At 37.4% G+C, this 25,195-nt stretch overlaps 1 protein-coding gene across 1 annotated transcript in view; it reads left to right on the plus strand.

The window, feature by feature from the left end:
• Positions 1–23,207, plus strand: part of plpp4 (phospholipid phosphatase 4) — a 71,828-nt gene extending 48,621 nt beyond the window's left edge. Inside the window, exon 7 of the mRNA XM_088635242.1 lies at positions 22,231–23,207. Within this exon, the coding sequence (XP_088491368.1) occupies positions 22,231–22,295 (65 nt within the window). The 3' untranslated portion in view covers positions 22,296–23,207. The remainder of the gene's footprint in view (positions 1–22,230) is intronic.
• The last annotated feature ends 1,988 nt before the right edge of the window (positions 23,208–25,195 follow it).

The raw sequence follows: 25,195 nt of genomic DNA on the forward strand, positions 1-25,195 counted from the left end.
GCACACACATTATACTATATATCAACTTTTGAGAGCAACATATAGCAACTTTTGAGAGCACAATAAGAATAGAGCTACTTGAAGTTGAACGTGATCCACTGCTGGAATGTAAAATGCTCTTACTGTTGACATTTTGTAAACATGAGAAGAAAACACATTTCTCTGATGCAGTGTACACACAAAAATATTGCAGAGTTAGTTTATCAAAAACCAAGCTGACTTATTCAATTCAATTATTCAATTATTGCAGGGTTAGAAAGTACTGAGATACATATTGTATAGAACTTTCATTCCTTCTACTGTATATTAAAGGATTTACATATATTCACATACCTACAGTATTGTAAACTAGTGTTGCAAACTAATCAGCCTTTAGTTGGGTGTCAAATTATCATGCCACATCTGGTGGGTTTTTTTTTGGCCATGTCCTGTGATCTATACTTCACTGATGTGTGAAAATCAAACTACCTACTGTGCGTGGCCAGTTAATAACCTCAGTGACATGCTGTAGAAACACTTTGAGAGAGCCAGGTCCTTGTCGTGATTAAATAAACAGCCTTTATATTTTAAAGAAGAAATAATGAGCTACCAACCAAAACGGCACTCAGCTCCAAGTCGTCTGCTTTACAGCCTGCTGTGCGACTCCGGGCTGAACTCTTCACCCCTTATTCTTACAAGTCCTACAATTACATTTCCTGTATATTTAAATTACTTGTGTGTCCAGTACATCACAAAAAAAGACGTTTGATGTGGATATGTAATTTCTTACAGGAAAATGCGACCAGGTTTATTCATTACCTTTGAGAAGGAAAATGACATTTTCAAGTAGACATAACATTACTTTCCCCAATTTTCATCCATTAAAAAATCCCATTTGTCCAGGGCAGTAAATGATATATTAGATAACCTTTAAAGCATAATGTACAGAGTAGTCCTGCTGGAAAGAAAGTCCTACAGGCAAGATGAGTCAGTTAAGATTAGACACAGACATTTGTTTCCTATATGTCAGTATGTCTGTGAATGTGTATTGTACATCCTGTATTAAAAACATTTTTCTGATTTTTTAAAATTAAATTTAAGTTCATTTCCAGTTTTTCCTTTCAAGGTCACAGGTTTCTTTTGTTGCGCACCATTCTAAACATATTCTACAATAAATCTATGGCTGAAAATGTAACTGTAATTCAGTACCTGAGTCTGAGAGAAGGTCCAAAACAAATCACTGTGCACTGAGTATCACCTGCACTAAATTCTTCAATTGAAAGGAGTGTAAGATGTGTGGGAATGTGTACAATACAGAGCGAGAGCTGAGCCTACAGTCACATGGATAAAAGTCAGATTATTTGTGTCTTCGGTAGTCTGTTTTCCTGAGAGACTGATCAGTAGATGATTGAAAAACAAGACTGTAACTGGAGTCCCTTTACAGTACTCTTCAATTTAAGGAGTAGTACGATACTCCTGGATGCACGAATAACAAACTAACATAACCATGTAAATTTCAAATTCATATAAACTATGGTGAAGTAGAACGAATAGTTTTGATTTTATTTTATTTTTGGGCTGGATGCATATATGATAATTTTTTTGTTCATTTATCATGAGGTACAGTAGGTCTACTGCCCTAGAGGTGGTGCTGGAAGAGCACATTCCATGGAAGTATAATATATTCAGTCTCAAGTTCTGCAAACTTCAAGCTGCAGGAATGCTGGAAGGGCAGCTTCATGAAATGTGTTTCTCATTACAATTTCAAATAACCTTAAAAGAACGTTCATAATTATGCAGCACGCGGAGTGCTATTTCAGAGATGGTACAGAGGGCACAGACGATGAAATGCATACCCAGCACAGACAGTTATTAATTGATGAATTTGTCCAAACTATTTTCTGCAAAAAAGTTGCTTTTTGTACTTCTGCACTGGTTCTTACTTTCCCTGGATATCATACTAACATTAATACACTTTGGTTTGTTAATGACTCAGCAAGAATGATTCAGCAAGAGAGCCTTTTAGGTCACAAATGTCAAACTTAAAGTACAGGAGGGTTACAAGGTTTTTCAGTTTTCCATCTGTGCAAGGCCTCACCTGTTAAATTGGTTTAATTATTTAATTAAGTGGAAGAAAGTGACACTTCTCTACAGATCTAAGGACAATTATACAGCTACAGTAATTTGAATCATGTGGCTCAGTCTTTTTTCCAGAGGGCCTACAGTCTTCTGATTTTTGCTCCATCCAAAATCTCAGTTAACTAAGTGGTCTATTTATTTAATAATCTATAGTACATAACTGTAAAACTGATTTAGTGAAGTTTTAGAGAAAAAAATTCCATATACAGTATGTCTAAATTAGAAAATACTCAACTGTAAATGAATATTACAGTTAAGTATGGTTGCACCAAAAGCCTGAAAACATAAAGCCCTGTGCTACTGGGTGTGACAACACAGCAATGCCGATGGGGCAACCTGTTACATTCATCATTCTAAATCAAGGCCACAACTGACAAACATGATTATTTTTCATTCATTAACGGATTTTTTAGGAATGAGCTTACTTGAAAAACGTTTTATTTAACATAATGTCAACAAAATAATCAATTGAATAATTTTGGAATTCCTTGGAGCCCAATGTTACTGTCTCCAAGGGACCTGAGAGTCACAGGTTCCCCAGAACTTCCCTAGAGTCAGGAATTCTGAGACTCCGAAGAGAGCAGAAACAGAAAAATCTCCCTCAAACACTATTAATTGTAGCTGTATTGTGAATCGTCAGTAAATCCATTCATAATATAAATCTCTGCCTCCCACATACTGACTATATTGGGTCTCCTATGTAATTTACATAGTTATAAAACACCAGGATAGAGATGAGTCTCTGATTTATTCATGGGCATTCTTTTGCTGTGTGATTTACAAGCTTTTTTCCAGCACTTTGAGAGTTTTAAATAATAAATGAACTCTAGTTCTCCACAAATAATAGACAGTTATCACACAGTTCTCATATTTAATGTATCAGCTTCTAAATATTACATTCTGAGTCTGAGTGAATTCACCTGATAGTGCCTCCTTGATTTGCAAAACAAACCTCTGTGAAATCTCTCTGAATTGCAAATCTTTTCAAAACATATTTATACTGAATTCCTCAATTTATTATTTATAAACATATGGTTGATTGTAACTGATTTTTTCTCCTTGACCTATGTAAGTTTTAAAGTGAAGGTAAATACATGTATTTTCATTTTTAATGTAATGTTACCATAAAATAAGTTGTCATGACTAATTAGTAAAAATGTGATATCATTAACAATTTGTTAAGAAGGCATCTGTAACAATTATTAACACTGAAGTATCTATTAATAAAATATTTCATGAATTAAGAAAAACGTTATTCTTTTTAATAATCAATTAAACATTTAATTCAATCTACTAATCAATAGTAAAAGTTGGTTCCAATTAATTGATTATCTACCAATCAATAGATTTAGTTGGTTTCTACCAAGTTAGGAATATTCTCTTAATATTATGATAATCTATTACAGGGCATAAATAATTTATTTTATTATATGCAGAATAATTATGGATCAATAATTATGGATGCCTGAACAACACTGTTTGTTAAAAACAATGTCATAGGAAGCTGATAAGAGGCCTACGGTTTTCAGATGTTACTCCTGATTAATTTATATCGAACAAATTAATCAAACAAACAAATTCATTTGTTTGACCTATTTTGAAAAGGTTCTTTTTTGTCTTTCAGTTGGTATACATGAACTCATGCAGCACATCCACAGTAATTACTTTAGTCTAATCAAGAACTTGGCAGAGGCATGCATTTTCAGACCTTGATGGAGATGCAGGGGAATGACCACATACAGTATTATTCTCACGGTTTTCTCCACAGCATTGATTGCCATTCCTCCAGGATAGAACAAGATTCACCTATGCCTGTCTCTGCTTCCTTTTTTTGTCACGTCTCTTCACTTGGTGCTCAGGCTGGAAGAAATGACAGAAACTTGTAGTTTTGGTTTGCATGGCATCTTGGGTCGTTGCGTTTTCCTCAGGCTTGGGCGGATGAAAGACACAATACAACAGTGTGTAATTATTAAAGAAAGACCATCTGATTCACAGATTACAGGAGTTCATTGATATGGGTACAAACGAATTGTATAGAAAGGTAGAAAAGACATGTAATCTCTTGGTCTGGATATGGTAAATCAGTACAGCCTCCTTAACCCGAGAACAAAGCCACTCTCCCAACCCAACTGCCACATACGGTATAGGAGCATTTTTGGTACTGGTTAGGTTCTAGATTTAGTACTAGTCATACTGTAGGTTATTGTGTAGGCTAATTAATTACTATGGGATTAATACCTGCTTACAGGTTAGTCACTTAATTCACTAATTTTTATATTGCAATTTCTTCTTTTTAAATTGCCCTACGTTTCCATTAAAAAATGCACCAATAAGAAAACTCACATTGAAGCACGGTAAATGGCTTGAGTTCAGCAAACTGACTTTATTGCTGTGTTCCAAAATTGGAAGAACAAGTTCTATGAAATTGAACACAAAATCATTGGAAGTATTTGCATTTCTTCTTTACAGAAAAGGGGGAAAATGCATGTAAGAAAATGAAAACTAATTGGGTAGGCAACAGACCTTTTTATAGCTGTGACAGTAGGCTGAATTAATGTACTATAAATGTTATTGTTTACCATTCTGAATACATCTTGTATGAGTAGGATGTGCTTGTCATGTTTTCACCTTAAAACCACCTTTCATTCCTTCTCATTCTGATTGTTTCACTAATTCAAGGTGCATTTTTTACTCAAAAATGTAAGCAAAACATTACAGTTTAACAGCCACATTTGCTTTTAGATTGTAAGTATATTTTTTTCTAACACTATAGAACTGCAAATACCGTAGTGTCCCACATTTGTATAGCATCAATTTTACATAGCATTTTCATTACATTACAACCAGGACATGTAGGTCTAGTCAGTAAAGTCACGCATAAATAATATACTTAAGAATATGTATTAAGCAGAGATGTACTAATTATGGTACCACACATTAATCACAATTTAGAAACATTATAATCAAGGGTGTTGAATTGCAAAAGTAAGAATTTAGAAAAGTCTACATTTGCTAATATTTTTGGAATAACAGATTAACAAAGCAATGAAAATGTGTCCTCACAAACTATTTACAACATAATTTCTATTGGATTAGGACAGGCTCTAAATAACAGAAGGCTATTTGCCCAGTCTTGATTCTATGCAGATACTGTAGTTACTTATTTCCTGAAAAATCCCAAGGTGAAAGTCTTTTGGCTACTGTTTCTGTCCTTTGAATTGTTATTGTTTCCAGAAAATAGTATGGCAATTAAAATAAGTCTATTTCACATCCGCTCCACAGTATTCACAGTAATGGTTTCTCCATTAAAATCTATCTTGTAACAACAGAAGTACCGTTTATTACACGAAAAACAATTTCAATGATGTTTTTAACCAAGGAAATTTGTCTTCCGGTAATTCCAGTTCTGTCAATTGCCAGCCAGACCTCCGATATCACACACTGGAAATGCTGGTCTAGCAGCTCCAAGTTTTAGTTCACCAGTGTGACATAATTAAAAAAGGCTTTATACATGATGAACAACAGAACATAAAGTTGTTGTTATTATTATTATTGTTGTTGTTGTTGTTGTTGTTGTTGTTGTTGTTGTTGTTGTTGTTATAATAATACGTTATTAAATTAATTAACATTTTGTGGGCTGTGCATATTTGTGACAAAACAAAGTATTTGAAAATACTTTAAAAAGGGCAGCCAATTGTGATTCTAGCAAAACAATAAAAGAGAGATTGAGCCTGTTGAAGAGCCTGATACAAAGGCTCAGTCTTGAGCTTTCATCTTCTGTGGGAATGGGTCTCCATAGGAATTAAGCAGAGGTCACATGGTGTGCATCTAAAGACATTTCCTGCACACATCAAACAAGAAAATGTCCAAAGGTTGAATGCAACTAAAACTCAGCCATGTACTGAATTTGGAATTTGGGACTGACAGGTAGGCTGAGGTTTGAATTAACTCTTGGGATGAGTAAACAGGTTAATGCCATAGTGAGCTCAATGTTACTACAGTATCACTTAATGAAGCAAGTGTAGATTAAGATTAGGTTTGCTCTCCAGGGGCAGGGAATATAAGGTACAATATAGAAAAATCACAATCCAGTTCTTGTGGTTGAAGAGTAATTCAACATAATTTAAAAGATTGTGTTTTCTTACTAAAGGTTTATTTGAGAGGAAGAATAAGGAGAACATTGCATTAGTGTTTGATAAATATGGAAATATTTATTATAAAATATTAAAATATTAAAACAAATATGGAAACGGGGAAGTTTGAAGAACATCACCATAAGTGATCAATGACAAAACCTCCCCATAGCCATTAACCCAATTAATTCTTCTATAATTGATCAATTATATATGATATATGCAAAGAGCATATTAGTCACCAAAAGTAGAAAGAGCTATGCTTGAATGATGTTCTCCTATTTTTATGCAAGCGTGTTATATGTAAACTATTAGTAAAATTAATCTCTCACTGACATAAATGCCATACAGTTTGCATTCCATCATCTTTTCAACATTTATAATTACAAAGCACCAGGATATACATGGGTCTCTGATTTATTTACATATCTGTGCCAATTGTTTAGCCGACAGCAAAGAAATCGGTTGGGCATTTAAATACAGTTTGTGTATTATGAACTGGGAGTGTTTGCTGGAATGCCAGCAGAAAGTTGGTAGTTGGATTCACTTTTCCCAAAGTCCATGCTGTTGCTGGCATTCCTGAATTCTCTGACTCCCGAGCTTTGATGGAACTTTTTTTGCTTGGGTTCATACATTCATGAACATAAGAAAGTGTTTTTTCTATTGATGTCTAGACATTTCACTTTTTTGCATTTTGTGTTTGTTTTATCTTCCATTCAGAGTCATACTGCATCTTTTTCTTGCTAGTTCTCAAAGGGGACCTGTGCCAAACATTTCTAAGCTGCTTGAGTCTGAGACTTTAAAAGGTCAGCACTGTAAAATTTCTCTAAAAGAATACATACCAATCAGTACTTCACAGTCATTGTGAACAGTAGTACACATCAAGAGCAATCCCAGAAAAGAAAAAAAGTAGTTTTGTTCATTAATCCTATACTGTAGCCTGCATCTTTCAGCCATCAGTGTCTTGGGAATATATTACATACAATATGTAAACAGTGTATACTGTATTAAACCCCTGACATTAACGTTAAGTCCAAACTTTAATCAAGTAAAAAGATCAATTCTTTCACCATGTATCACAAGGATATCTTATTAATTTTCCTTGTATGTCATACCATACTATAATACCCCTCATTAGATTTTTTTTATCCAGTCCTTTTGTTCACAGTGCTGGAGAAAAAAGCAATTTTCTTCAGTAATCTTTGGTGATCAAAATAATTACCAAGAAGAAAAGGCAACTCATTCCTTTGCTCTTGAAAACGGTCTTAGTTACTCCTGGAGAAATTGCAGCAGTCACTCAGGATTTGTATTCTATTGTGTAATAAATGTCAGCTTTGACTTCTTTGGCATGTGTGGCTTTAAATGAAAAAGTTTCAGCTATTTATTCCAAGTGCTCTTTTTTATTTCTTTAAGGTTTTGCTGAAGTCACAGTGTTGTTTCTTAAAGATAAAAATGTGAATAAATGGTAAAAATGCAGGTCTGGTTTTTGTCTTTCAATGAAAGGAGAAAGGATATTGAGGTCTCTGGTTGTAAATGTTGCAGTTTGTAAGGGATAAAAAATAAAAGTTAAAACAGGATTTAGCTAGCTGCTCCTACTGACATCTCAATGGAAGAGAAAGACAAAAGAGGCCCCTGGATCCCCCTTTTTATATGATACGTATATATGTAACCCCTTTTGTTCTTAGTTTGTTAATATAGGAAAAGTAGGCATCCAGTCGTTAACCTGTATTCTTTCATGGTGCTTTAGGATTCCTCCTTAGCGAAATGTCAAGGTCTTATTATTTACAGTACCTTTATTTAGTACCTTTGTTTAACTTGTCCTAGGTGGTCATGTTTTAAAGCATTGGAAAAAATTCAAGTAATGCACCCATCGTGTTTGGTGATAAAACAAAAAAATTAGAAGTCAACACTACAACAAGTCCCAGAGAAAGCAAAACTAGGGTAGTACAATATAGCAAATAGAGGGACTAATAGTACTGTTTGCAATGTACTGTACTGCAAATGAAGTAGCATGAACCATTATTTCTTATATAAGGCCTTTTCATTAGGGACAAAGGAATTTTCTGTTGACAGGACCTTTGCAATGTCCTATCATCCCAATATTCTTAACGACCTTTCCAAGATATTCAAAAATATTTCCTTAAAGGAATCAACAGCACAGCTTGCCAAAAATATTGATGTGAAGTAGTTCATTGATGTGTTGCTCCTGCAAGTGCCCCGGCTCTCATTTTCATCATGCAGAATTAACTGGGCCTGTCGGCTTCTGTTTTTTACTGTCATTGCTGAGCTGAATTAAGCAAGTGGGGAAGAAAATCATCCGGATTATTTATGTATTCTATTACGCCATCCTTTTTGGCAAGATAATGTGCAGAGGTTGTCTGCAGAGGTTGTCTGCACAATCGAGAGCTGTCAGGAACTACTGAATACAACTTCAACACAGGCTAAAAGATGTCTTGGAATGGCTGGGCTGCTCAAACCATATACTGTATGCATTACAAGCCTATTGTGATTAAGCATGTCCTAGGGGCTAATCGGAAACCTAGAGCTTGAGATGATGGATTGCACTTTTCAAAGAGCTGAGTTGGTGTGGTGTGTTACGTAAAATGTGTTTGCCTGACATGAACAGAGTGAAGTCAATTGCAGGATCTTATGAACGATTAAGAGCAGAGGCAATGGGCCAAGCAGGCAGTTTTCAAGAACAAAAAAGAATACTTTGGCAAAATGCATGGCATTGGCATTCCTCAACAAATGTGAGAAATATAATATCTGAGGTCTGAATTAACATGTATGCTCAAATACGTTCAGGAAATATCACAGACCACAACTACTCAGGAAAGAGAAAGTAGACACAAATGAAATATTTGAATAATCATTGTACAACACGCAACTGAAATTTTATAGAAGCAGCACTGAGCAGAAATCAATACTTTTCCATTTGCAATTTCAGATTCCTGGCAAGAGAAGACAACATAAACTTACCTTCTCACATACTTTTGCATTTTTCCAGTCTATTTACGTGTTCTGTCTAATCTATTATGTTAGGCTAAGCAATAAAGAAGTGCATTTAGCCAGATACAAATCAGGCAATAATCCTTCGTTGTCTCATAGACTAGATTAACAATGACAGTTCTACAATTTCTATCTAGCAGAGCTCCTTTTGCCCCTTTTTAATACTTTTTTATTGCTTTATTTTGTTTTTGTTATGTAGGTAAATTAAAAATGCATTTCTGATTTCTAATACAGTAGAGTGGTACATTCTTGAAATAAGTATGCAAATAAAAGCCACTAGTTCCACCAACAAAGGGAACTAAGGCTTATAACTCAGCATAAATTACGCCAGCAGCCATATCACCCTGCAACTCACAACTGGCAACCCACTGAAGCTAAGCAGGTGTGAGCCTGGTCAGTACCTGGATGGGAGACCTCCTGGGAAAAACTAAGGTTGCTGCTGGAAGAGGTGTTAGTGGGGCCAGCGGGGGGCGCTCACCCTGCGGTCCATGTGGGTCCTAATGCCCCAGTATAGTGACGGGGACACTATACTGTAAACAGGCGCCATCCTTCGGATGAGATGTAAAACCGAGGTCCTGACTCTCTGTGGTCATTAAAAATCCCAGGGCGCTTCTCGAAAAGAGTAGGGGTGTAACCCTGGTGTCCTGGCCAAATTTCCAATTGGCCCTTACTAATCATGGCCTCCTAATAATCCCCCTCTATGAATTGGCTACATTACTCTGCTCTCCTCCCCACTGATAGCTGATGTGTGGTGAGCGTTCTGGCGCACTATGGCTGCCGTCGCATCATCCAGGTGGATGCTGCACATTGGTGGTGGTGGAGGGGAGTCCCCATTACCTGTAAAGCGCTTTGAGTGGAGTGTCCAGAAAAGCGCTATATAAGTGTAAGCAATTATTATTATTATTATAATTAAAGCATTTAAAGTGTGAAGTTATTTTGCATATAATGGAAGAAATGGAAACACACTACAAATAATTTATTGTAAATATTTCATTGAAAATGGGGGAAGTGCAAAAAATGACCTGGATGAACCTTAATAAAAAAACATAGAAAATGAGAATAATGCACTAGTGCTGTAGTAGGTGAATTTGAAAAACAGTTACAAATTAAAAGTAGCAAATTTGAATACATTTCGCAGCCGAAGAAAAGGAAAAGGAGGTGAAGCAAAGAAAAAAATATTTTCACAAATACTTTACATCCTTTAACATCCTTTTAATATCTACTTGATGTTTAATTTGTAAATGCACTGGACAGAATCTGCAGTATCTCAAATGTAACATACAAAAGTTCAGAACTGATAATAAAGGAATTGTGTTTACCAGAGAGCAAGACGGCACAGTCAAAATGTTCATTGTTTATGATTGCATCATAAAAATTACATTACAAATGCTCTTTTGTCCAGGTCAAGTTTTTGGCATCCTATTTTTTAAAGACTGCAGCTTGAAAAGTAATGGTATTTTTGCAGGTTTCTTTATGTGGTGCTGTGGTTTTGTAATTCATGATGTCTAGTCATGTACGGAGAATTCTGCCAAGACTGATTATGCGACAAATGAGTACTGGTCCACAATCGATAGCTGATTTATTCTACAAATGTCTCTAGGAAAGCCCTTATCAACTTTAAATGCTCATTGAACAAGACAAGTTGGGGACATTGATGATCTTAACAACAAAGACTCCTTACCTTGATGGCAGATTAACATCAAAGCATGTTAGAAATTTTTGAAATTGTGAAATTTAAAAAAATAATATATTTCCCTCTGATCCTAACTATACCTTCTGTCTTACTTGTCTTTCATCTCCATAAGACATTGCATAGCTTTATCACATCAAAACTATTTACACATTTGTCTTCATTTCCTGCACACGATATGGACAGTATTGAAAGCAATTACTGGTTCTTGCTTGTTAGAATGTCTGGAGATTTTTGTGAAGTCTGTGCTATATGAGGAAGCTATATACTGTATATAAATGTTCATTCTGCTGATTTCCTTTTTCAATGAAAGGTTGATATGCTTTACTATTTATAAATGTAATATCCATTTTTCAGACACTAACCAGCTTTAATGTATTGTAGTTTCCATTCCTTTTATCTTTCTTCATTTAATTAGCATTTAATTGACCAGAAAATGAGCATAACTGAAGGACACATGACATTGATAGATTTTCCATAATTGTGAGTGTATTATTGAATGTAAACAGTACCGGCTAAATGAGAATTATCTAAACTATAACCCAATCTACTGTTTTTGTCATGCCCTCTGCAACCAGAGGGCACTCCTACTCTGTCCTGTCCCTAGTTTCCTGTGCTTTGCTCTCCTTCCGGTGTCTCTCTCTCTGGGACTATATATTTCCGGGTCACTCATTCACCTTCGCTCAGCATTGATGTTCGAATGTCCTGAGACCCGCCTAGAATCCAGGTCGCCCCACATCTGCTATCTGAGGGCATTGGTTTCTATTCGACTCCTATACTGCTGAGCCCAGGCTAATCCCCCGTTCCCCCACTACGTTTATGGGTCTTTTTCCGCTCTCCTGCCTCTCCACGGTTCCGTTTTATTTTTACATTTCTTTTCTCTTTGTTGTGCCCTTAAACACTGTGCTTTCCAGCCAAAGTAAAAAAGTACAAATTTCGCGCACGTGACCTAACATTTAGAAAACAAAAGAAACAAAGCAGAATAATAAGCTGTGTACTTTGCCACTAGTATATTGGAGAAATGCTGCAATACATTTATATTTTTCAACATTAATTCTTAAAGCAAAACAATTAATCTCACAGATGACGAGAATAAAAATAGTGTCCGGCTGTCATGAGGCAAGTTTCAATCAGACTGATTTGCCCTTGTTTCTCTTTATTTTTGTTGCTGTATATATAAAATCAATACGGTGTTTTACTGCATATCTAGTAAATATGCATTAACAATTTCCTTTTATTTTCTTCTATACAACAAAATTTAACTCCAGCCAAATATTGACTGAACAAAGAACGTATATAAATGAGAATGAGGTTGACTACCAAAATAAATGGTCATATAAAATAAAAACAGCCATTTAAAATTTTAAAGGAGAGAAAATAGCCATTTTCTCTGAAAACATCTGTTCAAAACCAGTGAACAGAGAACAATATTACCCAGATGATTTCTTCTACTGCCTGTTCACCCTTCTGTAATTCCTGGGTCTGAGCTTTACACGAACAAATACTAGAGTGAGCACTGGAACTCAAACATCTTGAAGAAGAAAACTGTGCTGTTTTATTGCTGGGGCAAGAAACAAGGTGTTTTTTTTATTCCGTATGCTTTCTTTGCATTCCAGGATGCATATACCTTTAGCCTTTCTGGCCATGTATCTTATCTTTCTTGCTTGAACATGCGAAGGTGAAGTGATGCTAAAACTTTACCTGAAGGGTTTAGAGAGACCACTTGTTAATGCTTATCACAACAGGATGAATGATCACAGTCTAAATTACATGAGCATCATAACTTATATAGCTTGATTTCATACCCCCGCATTTTTAATAGTGGGCAACAATTTATACCAAAAATGAATGTGCCCCTTCATATGTAATTAAGTGATAATAATATTTATTGTGCCTTAGGCAGAGTAGTATAAGGAGCCTAGAATAAGACAAATGAGAATGCCTTTGCAATTGAATGAATCTGTTATCAAAGCTTTAAAGACTTTATGATTTAGAGTTATGGGGCCATTAAAGGAGCAGAAATAATATTTCAGACCAACGATACTAAGCCTAAAGGCAATTTAATTCACACACAAGTGTCTTTTCATGAAATGAAAGGAGTTTTAACATTGTTACACTAAGCTGTCAGAGCGGCGGGTTGTGTGGGAGAGAAAACGGGAGAAACTAATCTGAAACTTGTTTACTTGAAAACTCTTCTCTAATGTCTCTACATTGATTTCCTCTGCATGTAACACATTCTGCAATACTGATAACTTCATTTCAAACGGAGAAATCTTGTTACTCAGCACTTCTCGCCACCCATCACAGTGAACTTGATGTGTCTCCCTGTTCAGTAGCTGTCTAGCAATGCCTTCTGATTGCAGACCAGGCCGGAGCTGTTGAACATCTCTGAGTATGTTCATGCAAAGCAATGAACTAGAAAAGCTAACTGTCTTGACAGTGAGCCTTAAGGAATCTAATTGACGCAACCAAACATGTAAGGGTTTCCTCAGAGGACAGTCTTTTCTATTATAGGTCCCTAGCACACACATTAATCAGTGAGCATCTTTGGCGTAACTTTCCTGTCTTCACACTTCAAGATTTGTACAATCCTAATTTTGTTTTTCTCCTTTTTTCAAAACCTTCAGTACTTTTGCAAAGAGCTATGTGTAGATGTGGCAGGTAGAGCTCTCCCTGCCCTGGTCTTATGACGTGGTGGGATTCCATCCTGATTTTGTCACAGGCTCTGAGTACACACAGCACCACTGTCTAGAACACGTTGAATTTTCACCTCTCCATAAGACCAGGTTCCCTGCTGCAAGAGAGATTTGCAGCATCTAGATTTCAGAATGGTGTGATGGGACTACCATAAGCTTTTCAATCCATTTTCCTGTTTGGCAGATATATGTTTTTCTTTTTACATTTTGAACTCCTGAATATTCCTGAAAGGCAAACATGTATAGCAATGGTGAACCAGTGGCAATTTCTTCTTTTTTATAAAAAATCTGATTTGTCCCAGGGCACCTTAGCCATCAAAAGTCAACTCAACCACAGTGGCACTCATTATACAGTATATTGCTGCATGGTGAATGTGTGTCCCTGTTACCTACTGAGTCAAATTTACACTGGAGATGTGTATGTCTCAGCACTCCATGTGTGCTCTGAATGTGCTCCTTCACGGTTGAGCCACTTGAGATCCCCCAAAGCAGTGATAAAAAGTAATTTGATACTTAATTCAGCATTAAGTTAATTAAATTGTTAAGAGCTCAGGTGGAGTGAAAGAAAACTGGGAGACACCGAAGCATTCAACAGAAAGAGTGTTTAATAATGAAAGGGAACATGAATTCCACAAAATATTGGAAGAAATTAAAATTTCTATCAAAAATCAACATGGTACTATCAATGCTTTTCTCTCTTTTATGCACAATTTTCCCCTTGTGAGATGGAGTGGTGCTAGACCAGCTGCAATGTGACACATACCAGCCTGTACAGATGCCTATGAAATGTGGGAGTGAAATTCTCAAATGATAAACTTGTTTCTTTTAACGAAGCACATCCCTAAGATAGCATTTAAACATCCATCATCTACACCCACAAGAGCAAATCAACAAATACTCTCCACCAGCTACATTACAAAAGTATAAAAAGTGCATTTTAAGCCTTTGAATGAGCATGCAAGTCTGTTTCACCCAAGCAGGTAGCAAGAAGCTCCAGATTAATTTTTCATTGAAAACGTGTAAGTAATCCATATTGCAATCATGTCAGGGAAGTATTCAAGTGTGTCACACCCATGATCACTGGACCACAAGCACCACTAACAATGCCAATCCTGTCATTTAATCTGTAGCCATGACTACATGCTATGGGCAGCAATCAGTGCCATCCATCAAACTCTAATCTCATCTGTCTTTTAAGACTCACCTTTTCATCCTCTGGTGTTCAGTCTTAGTTACTTGTGTTAGCGGTCTCCAGTCACTTACGTTTAACAGTGCTTGTTTTCCCCATGTGTTCCTGGATTGCCCCAGTACAGTGCTTTGTGATTCTTCTGGATTTCAATTCTGACTTGCTGTTTCTACTTTGTTTCCATGTTTCTCTGAGGTATTTCATTCCGATCCTTCCCGGATCTCCACTTGTTTCTGGCTATGATTTGGTTTACTTGTTTGCTTGTTTTCTGAACCCGCAACTGAATCCAGTTTCCAAACACAGACCACTTCACCGTAACTGTGAGTACAGTGATATTGTATTATTTGTATTAGTTATTGTCTATTTTATTTTTTGTTTACTGAACAGTATAGTATAGGGTAATGAAATGTTATAAATATATACATTTGTTAAAAGGTAATTCTAATGTATTCACTGTACACTTTTAAGTATGCTGTATTATTTAATTATTCTAACTATAGAGCTTTAAATCATTCTTTTTAATTCATTATGTAAACAGGGAGGTTTCCTTTCTCTCTCTTCCCCATGGATTGCAGGATGCCACCACATACTCCAAAACACACATATAGCATTAATATTACAATCCATACTTAAGTAGATCTGCCTACACAGTAATGTGGTCATGGAGGTAGGTTAACTACTGATTATTCTCGTCTTTCACTGTAACATTCCAACTGTAAATTGCTATTCTAAAGAGGAATGTAACCGTAGGAGAATAACAGGACCAGACATAAACTGGACTAAGTTTCACCTTCACTTCTTATTCAATCTGTATCTAACTTTATTTGCCAGGTTTCTTCTTGTGTCAAAATTGTAATGGGGTTCCTTCACCTTAAACTGGTGGATAAAGTTTCTCCGTCCTTCTGAAATCTTTTGTCTTCATTCCCAGTGAGGTTCTGGCACCATTGAGGGTGAGATCACTGGTGGTAGATGAATGTATTTGTTAGGCAATCAGACCATACTTCCCTCTTCACATTTCTAGAGTTAACCTATTCCTGCTAACACATGTGAAATGCCTTGGTAATATTAGTGTATAGTTTATGCGGTTGCTTATTCATTTGTTGCTCAAACTGATTGTCATGATCGCAAACCCATCCTCTTAAGGGCGCTCCAGCCCTTCCTCGTTTGTTATTCATCTCCCGCACCTGCTCCCTGTTCCAGCCCCTTTTCAGTCCCCCCTTAAAAGCCAGATGCTGACACTATTCGGGGCTCTGCATTGGTTCCTGCATCAAGCGAGTCCGGGACCTGGATGCGCCTGGCCCTGTTAAGCTTTTAGTTTCTGTTCCTGTTCCCGTTCCCCTCGCCGGTCCTGACCAGGTTCTGGTTTTAATCGTCTGTCTCGGATGGATCGCCTGGATTTGGACTTTTGTCCTGTTTTGGATTTCCCTTGTTGACTCATCTCTGGATTGTTTGCCTCGGCCACACCTCCCCTGACCACCAGCACTCCATGGACACGCCCCCCTGTTTTCATTCTCGTCTCCTGCATGCCTTTTTTCCCTGTGTTTTCTTCACTTTCCCTGGATTGTGTTGTCTGCATAGGGTCCAGAAAGACCACATCCTGACAGAATGCAGAGCCGAAACCTGGACCCCGCGGACGGCACTCTGGCAGCCTGGACTCCATCCTGTTTTTTATTTTTCCTTGTTTTTTGCTTAGCACTTCGGAGCTGCCCTGGAAAGGAGGGGGGCACTGTCACGATCGCAAACCCCTCTTCTTAAGGGTGCTCCAGCCCTTCCTTGTTTGTTATTCATCTCCCGCACCTGCTCCCTGTTCCAGCCCCTTTTCAGTTCCCCCTTAAAAGCCAGATGCTGACGCTATTCCAGGCTCTAAATTGGTTCCCGCATCAAGCAAGCCCAGGACCTGGATGTGCCTGGCCCCGTTAAGCTTTTAGTTTATGTTCCTGTTCCTGTTCCCGTTTCCCCTGCCGGTCCCGACCTGGTTCTGGTTTTTTAATCTTTTGTCTCGGATGGATCACCTAGCCTTGGACTTTTGCTCTGTTTTGGATTTCCCTTTTGACTCTTCCCTGAATTGTTTGCCTCGGCCACACCTCCCCCGACCACCAGCACTTCATGGACACACCCCCCCCGTTTTCATTCCCGTATCCTGCATGCCTTTTTCACAGTGTTTCCTCATTCTACCCTGGATTGTGTCGTCTGCACAGAGTCCGGAAAGAATGCATCCTTGACACTGATCTAACCCAGGAAGACTTCCTGTGCTCTCTACCTATGTAACGAGAAAACTGGAATCACATTGTACAAACTTGCACTTGTTTTCTGTTTAATATGCTCTTAAACTTAAATCTTGCATAAATTCTGAAAGATAGCTGCTCAGTTACAAGTGATTTGATTGCAGAATGCAGAATGAACCCACTTATTGCAGTGCATTCAACATTAAATCAGCTCCGTCACTGCCATAGCGAGTGTACATCGATGATGGTTTCAGCAGCTGGTGGCATTAGGCCTATGCTTAGTCAGTCAAGTGTACGATCGTCATCCCTCCTCTAGAGGGTGCCCCGACCCTTTTGTGTTTGTTTCATTATCGCGTACACCCGTCCCTGGATTCACAGACAAGTTGCCCTACATCCGCAGCTTGAAGGCATAGCCTCTTACCAGCGTCCTGACCCAGCTGAGTCCGGGGCTCGGAACACCTGGCTTCGTCACTCCATTTTTAATTTCCTAGTTTCTTGAACCTGTTCCTTTTTTTAATCCTCTTGTCTTGGATGAATCACCTGGTTTTGGTTTTTGGACTGTGCCCCGGATTTCCTACCTTGGACTGCTTTTGGACTTGTTTGCCTGCGTTCCCCCTTTTGCACCTGGATTCACTGTTGGCAACACCCGCTGTTCGCTATCCCTTCCATTCCTAACCATGTTTTCCCCATAGCCCTTTTCCAGTCACTTCTGGATTAAACCATCTGCATATGGTCCTAAATATGGCCTACACGGGAAACAGGACCAGCTCCAGCCATTCCTGTTACATCAAGCTTACCTTGGGTGCATGTTCCTTCTTCTCCCAGAGTCTGCCTTTCTCAGGAACCCTTTCTCAGAGTCTCAGTCAGGGCCTTTTTTTCTTATAGTCCATTTCACTCAGGGCTTTCCTCTAAAGTTTCAAAGTGCACACAACAGGTTCTGGAGGAGCTGACATTGTAACCTCCTGCTGGTCCTCTGATTTTAGATTGTAGTCTGAGAGAAATATCTTGCTCACTGTCCATGCTGCCTTCACCAAGTCTGCTCTCATGAGGGCAAAATAGCACAGACAAAACTCAAAGCTCCTTGCATTAAATATTAAAGCAGAAAACATTTTGATCACAATATATTTTTCAAGTAACCAACTATGGCTCTGGCGCTATGAATGTTTAATAAGTTGTTAATATTTTTTCTACAATTGTTTCCCTGGAGGTGGGGGCTGAATACCCACATGGCTCCTCTTCTGAATGATTGTGGCTTTGTGTTCTGTCATCAGTCTTGAAGTGGCTATTAAAAGAAAATTATTGTTACCAGGTGGCATATCGGCGCAGTGGTTAGGAGTGCTGGGGACCCTGGGTTCAATCCTGGATGTGGGGCGCTATCTATATGGAATTTTCTGTGTTCTCCATGCGTTTGCATGGGTTTCCTATGGGTTTCCAATCACAGTCCAAAAACATACTGGTAGGTTACTGGCCCTAGGTGTGAGTGTGTTTGTGCCTGTGTCTCTGCCCTGTGAGGGACTGGTGTCCTGTCTAGTGTGTACTCTGCCTATTGCCCTCTGCTTACCTGGATAGCTTCTGGCTCCCCTGTGACCCAGAATGAAAGATGTTGCAGAATAAAATGGATGGACGAAATTATTGTTACTGGCTCTTGCATGTTTACGTACTGTATACTGTCTGTATCTTTGTGGTTTTCCACCTCCCAAAAACAGCCTGTCACTTTGATGGCTATTCTGACTTTTTTTCCTTTCTCCACGGGCCTGTGATGGATCACAGCAATCACATGCTCTTGATCTCTCAATGCACCGTATGATTCCAGGATAGGCTCTGGGTTTCTTCAACCCTCATCAGGACAAGAGGCTTCAAACGGATTGAAACCGTTTTGTTACGTGCCCTCTTAAGACAGGATATACTTGGAAATGATATGGAAATTGGTTGATGTGGAGTATTTTGGACAGTATGTTACATAATATACAGGTTTTGCTAATGAAACATGCTTGTCATTCATATGAGTAAATAATAGTCTAAATTATAGTGTATATTATAGTGCTTTATTTTACTGCTTTGGTGTGAAAGCAAACAGTATTACTGGCGGTAAACTGTGTCAGATTAGTTTTTCGCTAGTCTTTCATTAAAATATTTATTAATGGCTGCTCCCTTTCAGTTGCTGTTAGTGCTTAAACATGCAGCTAGAGTCATGAGCTCAATTCTTTATCTTTGCTAATTTGTTAAGATACTTTGCCCCAGGCTTGTGTGAAACATACAGTGGCATATCTATGCTATCTTGGTGCTAGGATCATGGTTCTGTCAGGTTGGTGAAGCTGTCTATTCTTGCAATAAAAAGAAAAATTACTAGTCCAAAAGGTTAAAGATTTTGTTTTATTCATTATTTCATATTGCTCATCATCAAAATGATCTACTGTGACAAAAATAATTTTCTGAACCTTTAAAGAATATGAATTAATATGAAACACATAACTACAAAAACAAACACATCTGTTCTGGAGTTTCTATATACTGTATGTAACTCTAGGGTTCAGAGTCTAGACATTTTTTCAAAGTTCTCTAGAATAGCAATCTTGTTGCAAGTCAATGTTAAAACATTTTTAGGAAATCATTAAATGAAAACTAAAAATAGGCCACTTTTAAGTATATTAGTAGAAATAACACGATATACTGTATGTACCAGGTATGGCCATCAAACAAAACCCTAATACTGTTCATTTTAGACTGAACCAACATTCAGAGCAGACATACAGATTATATATATATAGTTCTATATAGTTCAGTAGATGTGGATTCTTTCTGGTTTTTATTACCCTGAGTTCCCTCATTCACCAAAGAACTGGGAAAGACAATAACTGTGCTTAAGTAAGCAACTAATAAATTAGAAAGTCAGGATGGAAAGAAGTCAGAAATGTACGCTCTTTAAAGAGTGGATTGTGAGCCTCATTTTTAGCATTGACTTCCTTATGTACTGTGTTCAAAGTCTGAACCTCTGAGAGGACATACATTTTTTAACGATGTGGCTCTAAGGCTAGGTGGATGGTTCTGAGTCTACACTAGTGTCAAAGTATTTAAGAGTTATAAAACTGGTCTATGTTTAGTCTATCTGACAAAAACCCCATAGATGTGGGATCTTTTTAAATGGTTTGTCAATTAATTTAATATGAATACAGATCAAAAAGTTGTAATGCAAACACTTACTTCTGAGTAAGACATTATTGTTGTTTGGCTGCATGGATCTGGAATTTCGCACATGAGAGCTCCACCTCAGAATGATGTAAATTAAGTTCCAGGATATTACTTGTCTTTACTTAGCAAGACAGAAAAAACAGGGCAAATATGTTTCCCCAAATTAAAGACTTCTTCAAAGTTATCACTTTGCTACGACCCACTACTTCCAACCTACTATTGTCAAACTACCTCTTGGGCCTACAAAGGTGTACAGGTGTACAGATGAGCAAACAGACAAACTCGTATACAAACTCAACAATCTGAACATTCATGCCCAATTAAAATGTACTGAAAGGTACCGCATAAAATAAAGTTGATGTTAATGATTATTGCAGAATTAGTGAACAAAGTGCCTCTAGTGTCAGTCCCATTCTTACTGTGCCCCTTTTCAGGGCAACCTGCCACAATTGGTTAACGGATTGTCTAATTAATCAATTAAGTGTTGCATACACGTATGAATATGAATGCTTTACAGGCATTTATTTTAGTTAGAAAAGCCTTGAGAAAGATACCTTGATAGTTTTATTTTTAGATAGAGGTTATTGGCTTTTTTTTACTTTGGTAAAGCTTCCAGCTGACAGGATTAAATGGTTTTCCATGATTTTTAGAGAAATAAAACTTCTGTCACCTTACTCCAAAGAGCTAACAGAGAAAATGACATGAACAGAGGAGCTAGAAATGGGGCTGAGAAGAGTACAAACTTAAACATGTCTGTCAGCTCTATGGACATTTACATATCACATAAACAAGATGTACTAAGATTGTTTTTGTGGAGAGATTTATCGAGATATGGAGGAAAATGCAGAATATTGATGGTAATCAAATCAGACAAAGCTTTATTTTTTCTTCCTTGAAGTGCAGCATGTGGCTTCTTCTAGTGTTTTATTTTTACTTCTCACCATAAATAATTATTTATTTATTATTCTAGCAGCCTTTGTCTGTATGTGTGTATTATTGCTTTATTCTCTGTCTAGTGGGAAAATTGCCCTTAAGTGTGAATGTGTGTCTCTCCTGCAATGGACTGGCATCCCAACCAGTGTGTACCTGTCTTGCTGCTGTTGCTTGCTGGGATGGCTCTGTCTCTCCTGCAGCCCTGAAATGGAAAGTGCAGTTAGAAATGGATGAATGGATTTCCATATTCTTGAATACTGTGAAGCATTCATCATGGCCCTCTACACAGTCACTGTTTTCATATTAATCTGTCAGAATTACAGTCAGCATAATTATTTACATTACATGCAGTATCACAAATGAAAATGTGACTCAACAATGTTGAAAAAGTCAGTACCACCTGACCAGCATTAATCTTTCCAAAATATCTCACTGCATTTTTTACTTCTGTTGTGGATTTTTATACAACTATCAATAAATGGTCTTCTGCTTTGCTAATTGCTTGTAATGTAACAAAGTCTGCAAGGTCCAATGCTGACCACTGTATCTGACAAAACAAATATCACTTTTGGCTGTTTTCTTGAAGCATTTGTCCCTATCAGATCTAAAGTCAAACTCAGACAAGGACAAATAAAACTTTAAAGCTAATATTGTAGTTATTAATTTCTATAGTATGAAGATCTTACTCATACAGTATATATAAGCTATATATTTTTTGTGTTTTTCATAGAAGATTGCTGAAATGGCAATAAAGATATTGTTGAATAATATATACTGTATGCATTCTTTTTCTTTCTTGCTTACAGTAGCTGAAGTGTTATTAATCATTATCATGGAGTATTTTCCCTTCAAAGGTAGGAAGAGGAAATATAAGTTCAAAGTGATTCATGAGAGCGAAAGCAAAACTAATTGCAGGCATTTAAGAGTACAAAGGACAATATTCAATAGTAGAGATATTGGAATGTTGTAGGTGTGGAGAGATGTTTGTGTGACAAAGGAAAAGGAAAGGCAAAAGTAAAAGAAAAGGAAAATTTCAGTCTTTCTGTTACAGGGCATGGGGCCGAGTTGATGCCAAGGAGCCACAAGTCTACAGGGCCAGTGGCCAGGGGAACTTGACCCTTTAGAGTCAGACCTCTTGACAGAAGGATACTGCACTGCTAAGCAGAATGGGACAAGCACAAATGTGTGAATGAAAACTTCCAAGATTTGTGTTTGTACAGACAGAAGAAATTGTTCTCTTTTACTGTAATAATAATGATGTGTCCTGTGATCATGTGTCCCCTGCAATGAATATCGTATATATTGTTAAGCATAATAAGCTACAGTATATCAATCAATACAACTCTCTTTTAAATGGAAGTTCTTACCTGAAGTTCAGGAGGGATAACAACAGATGAGCCAATCTCATGCAGCTGTTTTCAATAACAATTATTATTGACTGTCGATATTTACTGTATATACAGTAACTCTTGCGCACACCTCTTCTCATATTCTTTTACATTTATCCTGCCTGCACCCCATCTCCACTTTTGCAGCTACCCTTGGCCAGGAGGCTACTGTACCTCTTAAACAAGCGGGTTAAGCTAAACCTATTATAATTAAATACTCAATAAACAGTCGCAAAGCATCTGATTCTTGGATGGCATTATTACCTGGGAATTTATGTAAGCAAAAAACATTTAAAAACTTTTCAAATAAACAGACACATCAAAAATGAACTCCGTTTTGCAGTATGAAAAATTATGCCCTATCTGATGCGGATAAATAAAATAAAAACAGTTCGACGTACATGAAGCATTCCTTTGTTTTCTCAGACTCTTTCTGTAAAGTGGTAGAAGGAAGGTTTTGCCCTCAGCATGTGCTCTTTAAAAATAAATTATATTTACACCAGTTTACAGATGGTTTCATGTCTATGAAACATTGATGAATTGGTGGGTGGTTTGTCAGACATGTAATAAATCTTTTGTGTGACTAATGTGTCTCAAGCAGTACCAGGTAGTCTGAGGCCGGTGCATTTAAAATGCCCCATTTTTAGACAATGTTTTTTTGAGCTGTAAAACTCATTGACAACAGCTGCCCTAAACTTAACCGTCTTCTGAATTTACATATTTGAACAAATGTATGGCCATTTGGCTTTAAATACAAATGACACACCAATCCCTAACAGATTCCTAGGTTTATATTCCATAATTCTAAAATGGCTTATTACCAATGGTGTTACCAGCAAAGGCCAGTGACTGTCTTTTTAGATATAACTCAAGCCTGCAGCAGACAACTCTGATGTAAGTTGTTACATTACAAAAAAGGAAGGACAGACAGAGCTGCACCACAAATAAAACTGAGCAAGGATCAGTGTCTAAGTGAGACAATTGCTGTGCATGTGCACCACACTTATGTTTTAACCAAGGATCTTGTACAGAATGTCTACAATAACCAGCATCCTGTCTGCCAGTTACCCAGGCCAGGACAGTTCAATTTATTCTTACATGCTCTTATAATTTGATCCCAGACAGGTTAAGGGAGTAATGCTTTGCTTTGACATGCACATATATTTTTCATAAATTACAGGAAATACTATATGGTGCTGTTCCTCCATTTTCTCCTGGTAATCTTTATTTTGCTCTGATTAGTAGTGAGTTCATCCGTTGTGTAGAGGGACTTCATCTCAAGAGACTATCCTGGCAAGGAGTTATTTTGAATAAAGAAAAACAATGCATAATTCACCAGTGGATTTAGAACCATCTCATAAAATTTCCCTTTATTGCACACAGAGAGATTTTAAATTAAACATTTTATGGGTATTGTTTAAGGTGTGATAATTATGATCCATTGCCGGATTTCTCGAGGCATCATCATTAATATGCCTTTTCTGTGATTCCTTGCAGAATAGACTGATGTTTAAAAACAAAATAAAAATGAAACTACATATTTTACATACTACATATTTAACTGCATGGTATGTGGTGAAAATCTTGTGGGATCTTTACAAAAGTTCAACCAAAGCATGATAACCTGAACAATAACTCTCTCTAAACTAAAAGATTTTCTCCACAAACCATATGGGCAATGTGCTGTTATTAAGACCCTCAAGTTTCCAATGGAAGAGTAAGCAAAAGATGTGAGAATCTCAATGCTTGCAAAGGCAGGAGCAGAATTAAGCCTCCAATCACCATGGTCTCTTTATCATCATTTCTCATGTTGACATCATTAAGAGATTCAGGTGGGTAGCTGCGTCAGCATGCGTAGGCTGCAAAGGAACAAGTAATAGGTTTATTCCATGCTGAAAAAAAGAAGAAAGAAAACACAACGTTTCAGCCGTGGAGCCTTCTTTAGGTGGGAGCATCATTTATCATTGAGATGTAACATCAAGAGATGTAACATCACCTCAAAGATGCAAGTGTGGCCTCCAGTCACTTGAGGAATGGGTTTTTGAAGACCATCAGACACAAAAACCAAGTTACTGGTCTTTCAAGATGTCATGATCCACACATTCCTCAGTGGTACTGAAATGCTGACAGCATACACAAGACATCAAGGCACTGAAAAATTATCTTTCAAACACAGCTGAAAAAACAGAGGAAGGAACATTAGCATCCTTTCACAAGCAAGTACTGTATAACAATCATCAAGACAGTGATCGTCCAGCATGAACTTTGCTTTGGCCAGACATGTCATTCAGTTATTGAACTCCCAGCTTTCAAAAGCAAACACTTTTCTCCAAATTCATCATGGCATATGCTCAATAGGATGGCAGAGAAAGCATTTCAAGGAAACATGAAGAACCGCAAATCGGCACCAGCTCATTGAAGACTATTGTCCACCTCAAAGATAGGAAAATTCTCCAGCAAAGATTTCAGCACATCAACACCATCCAACAGCAACAGGAGATTCAAAAGCAGGAGTGGCCAAACGTGTTATGGACAGTAATCCAATAATGGTATAGCAATTCTACAAAACACTAAGCTGCAACACAGTCTGTCTATAATGGATTAGCCTCATCAGTCATCTTTGGACCA

Source organism: Lepisosteus platostomus, chromosome 6 (genome assembly GCF_059453375.1).
Source record: "Lepisosteus platostomus isolate fLepPlt1 chromosome 6, fLepPlt1.hap1, whole genome shotgun sequence".
Classification (NCBI taxonomy): domain Eukaryota; kingdom Metazoa; phylum Chordata; class Actinopteri; order Semionotiformes; family Lepisosteidae; genus Lepisosteus; species Lepisosteus platostomus.